The sequence below is a fragment of the Ascaphus truei genome, chromosome 5, assembly GCF_040206685.1.
Source record: "Ascaphus truei isolate aAscTru1 chromosome 5, aAscTru1.hap1, whole genome shotgun sequence".
Taxonomy (NCBI): Eukaryota; Metazoa; Chordata; class Amphibia; order Anura; family Ascaphidae; genus Ascaphus; species Ascaphus truei.
The window spans coordinates 199,237,153-199,249,814 of NC_134487.1; the positions used below are offsets into that span (position 1 = coordinate 199,237,153).

Sequence of the window (12,662 nt, forward strand, 5' to 3'; positions counted from 1 at the left end):
TGTAAAGTCAATATTTTGTTTAGCATTCTAAATGTTGCATTTCCATTTTTTATTTATATATACACATAATTTGTTTTTATAATCTCTGTATTTTGTTTTCTATCTTGATATATCCAAGAGATTATAGTAATATCCATGTAATATTCAATTACTCACATGTTATGGTCATTTCTCTATGTTTTAATCCTTATATGGTTATTAAGATTTTATTTTCAGTAGTATTCTATATTCATTGTATATTTCATTTATTTAGAGCTTCTCACTACATATTTTTTGTTTTATCTTGTCTCTGGTGGTTTGTTTTATCTTATCTTTGTATTCCGAGTTTTATTTGCAACTCATATAACAAGTAAATTTACCCATTAAGGGTTTACATCTGATGGAGAATGACTAATCTGTCAAATGTTGGACTATAAAGGGTTAGCAGTCCCTCAGTGATGTAACCCCTGATGAAGTCGCAAAATTTGCATGTAACGAAATGCGTAGGGCTTTCCTTCTGGTTTGAGAATTGGATGTGAGGAGCCATCTTTTACACGGAGCTGAGAGCGGTGGAACTCTGGAGCCAGTAACATCTCTTCCAGAGGAGGATTGAAGTGAAGTCTAACTGAGGCGCACACGGAAGCGGAGCTCCATCATCTGTTTGTCCGCGAGTCCCAGTCATGAGTGTGGCTGATTCATACATCCTTGGCCATTGCTACAGTTCTCCAACGCTCACTATTTAGCGACTTTTGTGAGTTGCCATTTTTAATCGTCACAATAAACTTTTATTTTATTAATTTGCGCTATGTAGCATGCGCTTTCCTTTTTTGTTATTTTATTATTATAAATATTGCAGATTTATACATGTAACTTGTTTGTGTTGAATAGAAACAACAATGTCAAACTGCACTGTCCATATTTGTTTACCATACTGTATACTTACATATCAACTCATCTCGTACGTAATTTCTAATTTAAACAAAATATATCTAAATGTCCATCTGTTTTGTTCTAAACTAAATCCAGAAGATCATGCAATGCATTACTTAACAATGTATTGTTCTGTATATTCCTGCATCATTAAAAATTAGTTAATATTAGAAAAATAATGACAACATTAAAAAATGAAAACTTTCCATTCAATAAATGTACCACATGATTTCTTATGTAAAGAACGAATTACTATGCCATGCATCACTATATGCAAGTTTCATTTAGGTAGCACTCAACACTCCACACTCCACAAAACATGCACCCAAAAAACTTTGATAACATTTAAAAAACTCACACTTCATGCAAGCAGATTCAAACAATAGACAAGAAAGACAGAAAAGGGAAGTAAATAGATACTATACCGAGTGGCATGAGGCAGAGAGGCCCGGTAAACCAGCCTCTTCATTAACGCCTTTTAAACATGGTTTGCCCTATTTCAAAATGAACTATTTAGTTGTTCTTATAAGGAAAAAACATCAGAATTCTAGCACTGAAGCATACAGCATATATATGTAGTAAAGTTGCATATTCTGTTCATATGTTGTTAAGTCCATGGGGACTTATTGTTGGTAAATTGGCATATATTTTATTTCATTAACATATTACTTAGATAATAATTCCCACAATAGTACAAAGGATACTACAAATGTTAGTGTACAAAAAATGGGAACGTTAATTGGAATTCACAGTAAGTATATGTTATTTTCTTTCCAGAACATGAGCACTGGACATTTTACAGAGAGTGGGGACAGATCTTTAACTATGACCTTTTCATGTAATGTTCTTTTAAATAACAATGGCTTAGAGTCATCAATCTCTCTTAAAACGGAGTCAATAATAGAGAACCCCTGAGGAAGAAAGCAGCACGCTTTCGAAACGCGTAGGGTGGCATCTTTGGACTCCCACTGCAGCACTGTGGTGATTTCCCCCCTTCCCGAACGGATCCGGTGACGAATCAGCTGTTCCAGGCAGACGGATTTACTTATACATCAGGCGAATCTGCTGTAGCCGTTCTGAACCTATCTGCATGTCCTGCAATACCAGCTGATAGAAGCTCTACTCACACACGCCGGCGGGCGTGTGCCACGCTCCATCTACAGACCGGATCGGTTGCAGTAGCTGTCTGAGCAGCAGAGAGGGGATACTCTCAGATTTATCCACCGCCTGTTTACATCTATCGTCCGGTGAGTTGGTATTTCACCCATTGCAGCAGTGTGTCCATCGGCATTATTTGTCCTTTTACCCAGTTTTTTATTTTTATTTTTTCTATGTCCTGTATATTAATATATGTATATTAAATGTTTTAATTAGCAATCACCTGTATCTCAGCTGATACTTATTAGTTATATATTGTGTGTCTATATGTAGTTCCCCCCCCCCCCTTCGTCTTATCTAACAGTATCACGCTATGTATTGTGTCTTTCTTCTATTTTAAGCACATCACTACGTCTGGAGCCTATCCCTGGCTATTCTACTGGTTGGATATATATCCTTTTAACCACAGGCGCCTTGTTATACATATCCTTTTCTTTCTATGCTATCATTCTGACCAGGGGGTCAGAATTTGTATTTCAGGCAGCCCCTTATATGTGGACTACATTCCCCATTTAAGGTTGTACAATATTAATTGTTTTATCATTTTATTGTTCTAGTTAGCGCTACCTATTCTCTGTTTTGCATATATTTTATTTCATTAACATATTACTTAGATAATAATTCCCACAATAGTACAAAGGATACTACAAATGTTAGTGTACAAAAAATGGGAACGTTAATTGGAATTCACAGTAAGTATATGTTATTTTCTTTCCAGAACATGAGCACTGGACATTTTACAGAGAGTGGGGACAGATCTTTAACTATGACCTTTTCATGTAATGTTCTTTTAAATAACAATGGCTTAGAGTCATCAATCTCTCTTAAAACGGAGTCAATAGCAAGCCAGGTTAAAAAAAAAAAAAAAAGACTGGATCTTTTTACCGCAATTTTATTACCTAAGTCAAGATTATGGTAATATTTTACCGGGTGCGATATTTTAAACCTACCGCATTGCAATCGCTTGCCTAATATTTCTAACATAGGGGTGTGTAGTATCAATTATTACAGAACCCTATGGAAGAAATCACATGAATCCCTTCGATGCCTGTGGCTACCAAGTTATACCACAGCCATAAAATTATTAATATATATATTTTTTTTAAACTATCTAAGGAGTTAACCCCTACTACCACCACCCCAAGGGGAGTCTAACCACCCTCTCCAGGGCAAATACCCCCAACACTCAGCCCCTCTACTCCCCCCCAACAAATCGAATCCCATCTTCTTGAGTATTAGCCAATAGCCTTATAAGTGAAATGGCCACTACTAATAAAAAACAACTTACAGTAGATTAAATAAAAAATATGCATTTTGGGTAAATTTGCATGTCTCAGACAGTCTGCAACCCTATATTTCCACATTATCACTTGGCAAACAATGCTTCCACTGCATTAAAAAAAATCCGGTGGTGAAGAATACAGAAGAAGAGAAAGGACGGTTTAAAAGAAGAAAATGAAGACTACACACATATTCTTCAAGAAACAGATGATTTAGGGTTTGCGGGTCATGTTGTGGATCCCACGTCACAGGCCATGGATGGCCTTGGATTACATAGAGGCCATTGGGCCTTGGGATGCCTTTAATTATTTTTGCTTAAGGCATCAAGCTTATTTTTCAGGGTCTATGATTTTTGTGTTTTTTTGCAATCGGGATTTGGATTTTGATTTATGTTTTTTTTTAATGGTTGGGCATCGGATTTAGTTTTGGGGTTTAATTTCTAGGGGTGGGGGGGATGTGGGGGGGGGGGGATGGGATGGGGGGGGGACAGCCCTGAAGATCAGGAGGACTTTTATCCCAGAAGAGGTACGGTTTTTTCTTACATGATTACATTGATTGTCAATTTGACTATGTAGGCTCCCATTGAGAGGGTCTACATATCCACAGTGACAATCAATAAGTTTATGTAAATAATGTATTTTTAATTAATGTTTTAACATTTTTTTTCATTGTAATGTGTGTTTTTTTATGCAAGATATTTTTACTTTTAACCATTCATAGCAGTTAACCCCTTGTTCGTCCAAGCAGTTACTAGCTACTAAGATAGCCAAGGGGGTAGTTAGTGTAGTTTAAGGCTACTATTAACTCTTTTATAGCACGTAGTGGTCAGGCAGTTATAAATATTCATGACTAGCTGACCACCTCGGCTACTAAACAGTTACTATATAGTTAAATGTGTTGTAGTTTATATTTTAGCACCTATTCCATCTTGGTAATGTAATGGTATGTAATGGTCAATATATTGGTAATTACATAAATAGGCATGATAGGGCTAATGGCAGGCTGGAGTAGGTGATAAAAAAAACCTTGCTGTATTTTTTTGCTGTAGGCCACTTCTGGTGAATATCGGAAGTTCATGATGCGTCATAATGACTACACTTTATATGTGCTGTATTTAGACCTTGCTTTGATGCTACCGATATTAAAAAAAAAAATGTTATTGTTAATGGTACAACATTGATGACTTGCACCATAAAAACAACACTTTAAGAAAATATCGTATTTTTGCCTTTATGAACTTTGATGAATATGATGATAGTAGCAACGTGGCTCAGTATATCAAAGTAGAGAATGGTGCTGTCGTGTGTTCTGGAGTGCATTTACTCCGGTAAGGGAAAGTGAAAATTAAACCGGGGGTGGGAATGGTAGAAGGTCCGTCAGGGAACTGTATGGGGTCTTGGAGGCTGCAATGCAACTACTAACTTTCGAGTAAAGACCCAGTAATTAAAGTACTGCTATGTGAGGTTCCTCCTCCTTTCTCCTTGAGAAAGCGCAACTATTGCGTGAAACACGTCGGAGGACACACTCTGTTTTGAGACTGCCACTCTCTTAATGTTCTAATAAAGCCTCTATGATTTTTTCACTATCTGGGTTCCCTGTTTTTGTCCTTTTGGGCTTCCCGTGAGAGCCCTGAACCTCCGTTGCAGATTCAGTATAGTAAAGGTTAAGTCCACCGGTTGCCCCTACCTGTCAAAATGTCTGACCACGTATAGGGTCAGTGTGACCATCTCAGTGCAGCCAAAATGGCTGCCATCGTTATTTCTATGTCCCGCCCCAGGAAGTTAGATGTAATAACTGTTTATTCAGTGTTTGTGTTGAATGTGTATTTTCTGTGGGATTCATTGTATAATGGGCCCGTGATTCCCTTATCGAGGAAGCATACAATGAATCCAAGGACTGTCCATTGAAATGGGTAAGGTGCAGTGTTGTGGGACAAAGGGGAATTGGGCGGGGGTGCGTCCACCTTCTGGAAAAGTACACACTTCATAAAGTGTTCTCTCCCTGGCAGTGTCTTGCCGTGCTGGTGGTATAGAGCTGAGACCAGGAAGTGATGTCTGGGTCCTAGCCCTGTTGACTCACTTCCCTATTGGCCAGTACAACTTTCCCTATCCCTTAGGACATTGGGGCCATCCTACAGCACTTTACCAGGCCCCAGTCCTGATTGGTGCTTCCAGGATGAGTTCTCAGCTTTGGATTGCCTCAGCGAAGACAATCTCTTCACTGATTAGTTGACATCTGGTTTACCATGATTTCAGATGGAGGTCAGGGTTGTATGTATGCTGATACAAATAGTGACCTGAAAGGTGGTGAGCCCTTGTAATTGGGATATCCTGAGACAGATTGATCAAGGAGATATCCTGGGTAAGCTCGCTCCAGCGGCACCCAGCATCTATTAAGCTAGGAGTCCCCTATAAACCCATGTCTTGGTACTCTAAATTGTGACCGTGTTAAGCATCTGTGTTGCCCCCTGTTGGATTTAGACTTAAGTAAACATTGTTTATGTAACCTTATTCTGTCTGGTGATTGCGATTCTGGTGTAAATCATCTGGTTTCCCTTGACAATGACTCTAGGCAAATGTCTGCTTTCCAAAAGGTTCTTGTATAAAAACCTTCCTCATCTTTATAAAGTGGTACTGGTTTTTATAAACCCACACAAAATTGATTATGTTGGTTTGAAAGGTGCAAAGATACGTTATATTGATTTCAATGTATGGCAGTGATAGCTTCAATGTTAAATCTTGACAGCTTTAGTGTTAATTAATTGGAGGCTGAATTACTCTTTAAACCATATACCAATAAAATAATTACTAGTTTCACAGTCAGGATTAAAATAATTGTAGTTGCAATTTGAATCTTTCGAGGGATTTCACAGTGCTTATTTAATCTGCATTCCTGAGCAGACAGTCTTGTAATATCTTCGTAAACATTTTTTTTATGTCAAATTAGTTAATTTGACACAAATTATTTGATTGAGAAATTTCGATCATGAAATGCTAATAAATAAATATGCCATTAGAAAAATATACAGTATTTATACAATCAGTTGCACACATTGGCACTTTAATAGACATAATCTAGTACGTAGCCCAATACAACATAACATTTTTAAGTTCAAATGTGCATGGCTATGTTTTACTAGCCACTACGGTAGCCAAGGAGGGTAGGTGGTGTATTTATTTGGTGTATTAACCCCTTTGATGTCTGTGTAGATTACCTTGGTAGATATAGTAAATATAATAGATTTTACAAAAGCATATAATATAAACATCTGTAATGCAATCGTGATGCAGGAATTAGTGCAAAAGCAAAGAATAATACCATTTACTGTCAACACCAATCAATAGTAGAGAGTCAATGCTACATAGTCAGGATTTTACTTCTGATTCAATGAAAGTAACTTATAAATGTATATGTACTTCTTGTAATGCATTCCAGAACAGAGAATCCTTATTCAATTATGATGTTAGATGTAATGTTTGGTATTAACGTACAACTCTAGCTGTTTAAAACTCACCACTGGACAGGGTTGGTCTAATCCTGGAGGCCCAGGTTCTCCTTTCAGTCCCTTTACGCCCTTCCGTCCAGGAATTCCTCTTTCACCCTGTGAGCATAATCAAGCAGTTGAAATGCAATTTAATGCCTGTTGAGTTGACATCACATTAATCATGGAAGAATAACTTGAAAAGTACATATGTAAACTCCAAGGCCTCTAGGTATTTTCTAACTCATCGGGTCTCCCTATTGCCCACTGAACAATGTATTTAATTTTATTGTGCTTCAAACTTCAATTGTGGCACAATATTTTTTTATAAACCGTGTTAATAAATAGATTTAACTGGAGCTCTGTAACCATCTTATTGATCTGTTTAATGGTTGCAGCAATAGACATAGACCCAACTCAGGCAGCTTGACCATTGGGCTGGGGCTCCTAGCCTCACTCCTCGGCCGGTGATGTGGCAGTGTTGGCAGTGGGTTACTTTCATATGGGTTGATAGGGCGGCAGGGCGGCTGCTGATACCTCTTCAACAAAATCAAACACCAATACTAGGCCTTTGTTTGTTGGAATAGTAAAGTAAGATTTGGAAGGTTGCCCTACAGTAGTTTTGGTCCTTGTATCATACAGGGATCTCGGCATTTCCCCTGGATAATGAAGTCAAGAGGTGTGGTCGAATGAGGAAAATGACTGATAGAAGGCAATATATTATGGGTGGCAGATATCACTTTGCTTTATTAGCAAGTTCAACCTGACATGTTGATATTCAGGATCTGCAGTGTGTATATACAGTATAGCTAAATGTATGTGCATATATATATGGTTTATATGCATCTTTTGGAAGCAGATTAATCAATCTGACTCAATTAAATCCTCAGCTACTGCCCAGACTGTAACTGAGGATCCTAATTAGTATGCAGTAAGAGCTACATTGTCCTTAGCGGGGAAAGGTAACTAAGAACATTGCTTAAAAAACTTCAGTAGCCGTTTGTCGCAAACAGATTCAGTGATCAAATATATTAGCATAGTACAGCATATGCATAACAGGAGCTTAAATATGGCATTTAGTGAAGTATTTCTACTAGGATGCTGTAGAGGGAGGGGTTCATATTCCTGTGAGGCTGTAACGATGAGCATGGAATAGTGATAAGGTGGTTGCTTTAATTGAGTATATAGCAAAGCTGGAATTGTTTTTTTTTTGTGGTTTTACTTCTGCTCTTTAAGTAACTCTTTGATAAAGCGTGGGATACCACGGGAAACGCGTCAGAGTGTTCTTTTTGGCTGTTACTATGCCCTAAAATAAATTTTTGCACCTAGGATATTTTGTGGTTTGCAGTTTGTGGTTTCCAATCTTCAGCAGCAGCAGCAGATGCACCGCCGTTTTCCCTGTACTCTCTTCAATTGTTCCTTGGTAGGAGCACGCAGGGCAGGACCAGGATATCCCCAAGGTCAGCAGTGAGTAATCCATTTACTTCATTTATGTGATCAGTCCCACACACGGTTACCTAGACCACCACATAAGACTTACTTATATGGCTAGTGGCATAATCTATGGGAGTGTGTTTAACATTGGACTATCTGGAATCCTGAGTCTTATGAACTGTCCTATGCTATGAAGATGTTTATATTTTTATATCATGATCAAACATTGCCTACTCCTGGTTAGCATCACAAGTGGGAATTAACCCTCCCCTTCCCTTCCATGCTCTTCAAGTAAGGCAGTGGATGACTAGGAACACAATTCAAGTTTAGGATCCATCAGCTCCAGTGCTTGCAATTTAGGCTGTACTGGAGTTTGAATTTTTAAAATGCTTCCCTCCTTAATTCAATTTTTTACAAAAAAGGTAGGGAAAGATACATGGAAACTTCCATATTAGCACGTATTTTTCATGTTACTGGGTTTGGACAGATCCAATGGGATCATTCTTCCTCCAAATATAGAGGTAAATGAGAATTTTAATCAGGTAGTGTTAGGACCTGCTAATAGTCATGCCTTGATGTGGCTGTATTTCACTGTGTATTTTTGTCATATTGGATGTGGCATTTTGCTTTTCTGTCTTTTGTTGGGAAGGGAACTGTGATGGTGAGGGGGTACCCAGGCCAATAAAATAAAGGTATTATGCCCGGCTGGGTGCCCCTGAGCCATATTGGGGAATTATAGAGTGCCAGCTCTGCGCCCCAGTAATTGCAGTAAAAACTGCAAATGTATTAAAAATGTCTGTGTGTGTCCCACCAGGTATGAGCTGGTGATAATAATATCCTGGTTTAAATGCATGTGTTATTGTGCCCATGTTTCCCTGTAAACCGCGCAAAGGAAAAATGGTTTTAAAAAGCAGCAGCTTGCAGGACAGCGCATAGAGTTTAGCTAACTTTGGCTAGAAAGGTCCTAGAGTGCTGAGTTTTGCTGTGAGTGCTGCTGGAGTAAAATCATTAAAAATGTTATGCCGCAATTTTTATAAAGTTATATGAAAATTGATGAATGAAAGTCCCTCTCTTAATTGTGCCAACATTATAGGCGTGAGGGGGTTTTCATTCAGGCAGCCGGAACAGCGGAAACACTTAATTATAAGCAGTGTTCGACAAACCTACACATTTGCTCGCCCCGGGCGAGTGGTTTTAACATCGTGGCGAGCTCCTATTGGCCCAAGCAGCATACGTGTGGTACTAGGTGGCGAGTAGATTTTTTTGTTCGGCGAGTAGATTTTTTGGTGATTTGTCGACCACTGATTATAAGTACCATACTTTAAGGATGCATAGCAGGGAATTCCTATGAGTGAGTCATGCATAATTTAGCCCCAGACTTGTATGACATGCCGCTGACATGGTTCCAGGATGTCTGGAAAAGTCCGAAGTTAAAAAGGTCCGACATCGTAAGGTGTTAAGCGAGGGCATACTAAGAAGCTCTCTGCCCGGTGCTGTAAGGTACTGGCAACCTGAGGATAGGTGGGATATTTAGTTCCCACGCAGCGATTGGCTGCAGAGCTTAAAGATAGGGATTCTGACTGTTTAAAAACTCCTGCAGCCGATCGGGAGTTAGTTCCATCATGCGGAAACAAGGATTCATCTAAGCTGGATTTTAACCTTTGCAACATCGTAACCCAAGTCAAGAGTTCGTAAGAACTAAGGAATCCAGAACCAATTATACGGTAGTAGAATGAAGTAAGCAGCTGCGGAGGAGAAACAGGGGTTGCGAGAGGAGCCCCAATCCAAAGACTGGTTTCGGCTTTATTTGCACACAACTCCCGCTCCTGGGAAATTGTGCCTAAAACTCTGTTCTAAAGATTTTGTTTTGGAAATAGAGGATTTCATTTTGTCCCGTCCCAGTAAGTGTATTTCAAGTGTTTTTTTGCAAATAATCATGTGTGTGTTCCTTCTGTAAATAAATTACAATTTATTTTATCTCTTGCTTTGCTCAATCAAAGGATCCGGGTAATTTTGGTGTTAAAAGCATTGTTCTACCGTGACAGAAACATGCAAGCAAATAATGAGTAATTCATTCTTGGGATGCAAGGGCCATTGAGGAACGATGTAGTTGTATGCCTAGAAAGCAGACAAAAGAGACTTTACAGGGGGCAGATGAGCAACAATGTAGAAGGTGAGATGTGGGTGAAGATCAAGGTGTTAAGGGTCATAATAACAAATACTTGAGGAACTGGCTTGGTCTACCCAAACTATAGAGCAGTCAATATGAGGAGGTTCCAGGGGTGAAATCTCTAAAAGTTAGTCCATTAGCTTAACTTTTTTATTAGAGTAAAACCGGATACGAGAAATCTGAACCTACCAGAACCGTACATTCCAAAAATACAAAACCCTTAAGATACTTAGAAGCAAAATCAAACCCCCCAAATTATGTACAACCAATATTACAATTAGAATATCAGTGCCAATCTCTATTGTGGAGTTGAAAACTTGTGATAATTGCCGCCATATATTTCTAAACTACTTAAAGTTTTTCAGTTATATTATTTGTGTTTCTAACTGTTTTTCTTTTGATTTTATACTCATTTTATACATTTATTTTCCTTATTATGCTATTTTAGCAATTTTCTCCTTATTTTGCATTTTTTCCACTGGAGATACCGGCACCGCATACTGGGGCCTATAATTCGGTAATTATCGTTTTTTTTTTTAATACTAGTATGCTGGAGCAGGGGGTCTCCTGAGCTGAACCACATTGATTTCAGCCTCTGGGAACCCCTGCTTCCTGAGTTACAGGCCCCGGTATGGGGTGCCATTATCTCCTGCAGTATTTAAATCCTCCGGTCACTTGACACGGAGGATTTAAAAATGGCAGGGGGATACCGGCACCCGATAACGGGGCCTGTAACTCGGGAAGCAGGGGGTCCCCCAGGCTGAAATCAATGTGGTTCAGCTCAGGAGTGAATACTATTTTGACACACATGTTGAGATAAAACAATGCAAAATTGGTCAGCAATGCACTGATTTTATTGAAGTTTAGTGAATAGGCCCCCAAAGAGTGCTAATTTATAGTGTTCACAGTTTAATCATTATTATGAGCAAAATGCTAGCAAAAAGGAGTATCTCTCACCCGTGCTTTACTGAGATGTTACAGTGTCTGTACTTTAGGACAAACATAAACATATGCCAAGTACTGTGCCGATGCAACCAAGATGTTACGTTATTGGTGGCTGACCATCCTGCATTGCCAGTTGCCAATTTGGCAATTGGCAATTCTGACACAGATGTTAGAGACGGGTGTAGCACTGCCTGCCTGGCATAGCAGGTTTGGTTTCTGGCTTGTTTGGGCCACCACTAGATGGTCAAAATAAAATCTAACTAATATGCAGGTTTTGGTTCAGCCAAGATGATTGGGTGATGATTGAATGATGATTGAATGATGATTGAATGATGATTGAATGATGATTGAATGATGATGATTGGATGATGATGATTGGATGATGATGATGATGATGATGATTGGATGATGATGATTGGATGATAATAATTCGATGATGATGAGGATAATTGGATGATGATAATGATAATGACGGTGGTGGTGGAAGATAAACAACAACACACAAAAATCCCTGACAGTAGACAAACAGTGACACTGACAGACTAAACTGTCCCATGGTAGCATTGAAAGGCTCACTTTTATCAAGATGAATCAACACCTGATTCCTCGGAAATATACATCCTCTGCACCCAGCATTCAAGAGGCTCAAGAGGAGCTGGCTAATTACTAAGATTATTACAACACTACCAGTTCCACCACCACTCTAACACTACCAGTACTATGTCACTTTAAAAAGACCATGCAATTATAGTTGTCTGCAGTAGATATCTCCAGTATCAGTGCCCAGTGCAGAGATGTTTTCAATTTGCACCAGTGGTGACGCTAGCCAGTGTGTAGCATTGATGGGTTGGCATTGACAATGCTTGGCTTGTTGTGTTTATTAATATATGTATGTTCCATCTCTCAGTAACACATGGGTGGGAAGGAGGGCCCCAAAAACAATTACATACTTTCTATAAAAAGTTTGCTCACAATATTTATTAACTTAAGACTTAGTCAGCACTCTTTTGAGTGTTATATACATGTGAATCAATGCATTGTCCACTCTACTGTGACTAGTCTAGTAGCATTGAGTGACAACAACAATAATTAATTAATACAACTGGTCAGAGAACCTGACTGAGATAAAGCGAAGCTTTGCAGCTGCATAATTAGTATCAGGCTGACTTTCCAGTTGCCACTGAGTCTGTCAGTGTCACTGCTTGCCTGCTGTCAGTGGCTTGTTGTATGTTGTTTATCTGCCACCGCCGCCACCACCACCACCACCACCACCACCACACATCA

At 39.0% G+C, this 12,662-nt stretch overlaps 1 protein-coding gene across 1 annotated transcript in view; it reads right to left on the minus strand.

The window, feature by feature from the left end:
* Positions 1-12,662, minus strand: part of COL23A1 (collagen type XXIII alpha 1 chain) — a 218,110-nt gene that overhangs the window by 43,013 nt on the left and 162,435 nt on the right. Inside the window, exons 25-26 of the mRNA XM_075599144.1 lie at positions 6,863-6,949; positions 1,335-1,403 (exon numbers count right to left, since the gene is read on the minus strand). Of these exons, the coding sequence (XP_075455259.1) occupies positions 1,335-1,403; positions 6,863-6,949 (156 nt within the window). The remainder of the gene's footprint in view (positions 1-1,334; positions 1,404-6,862; positions 6,950-12,662) is intronic.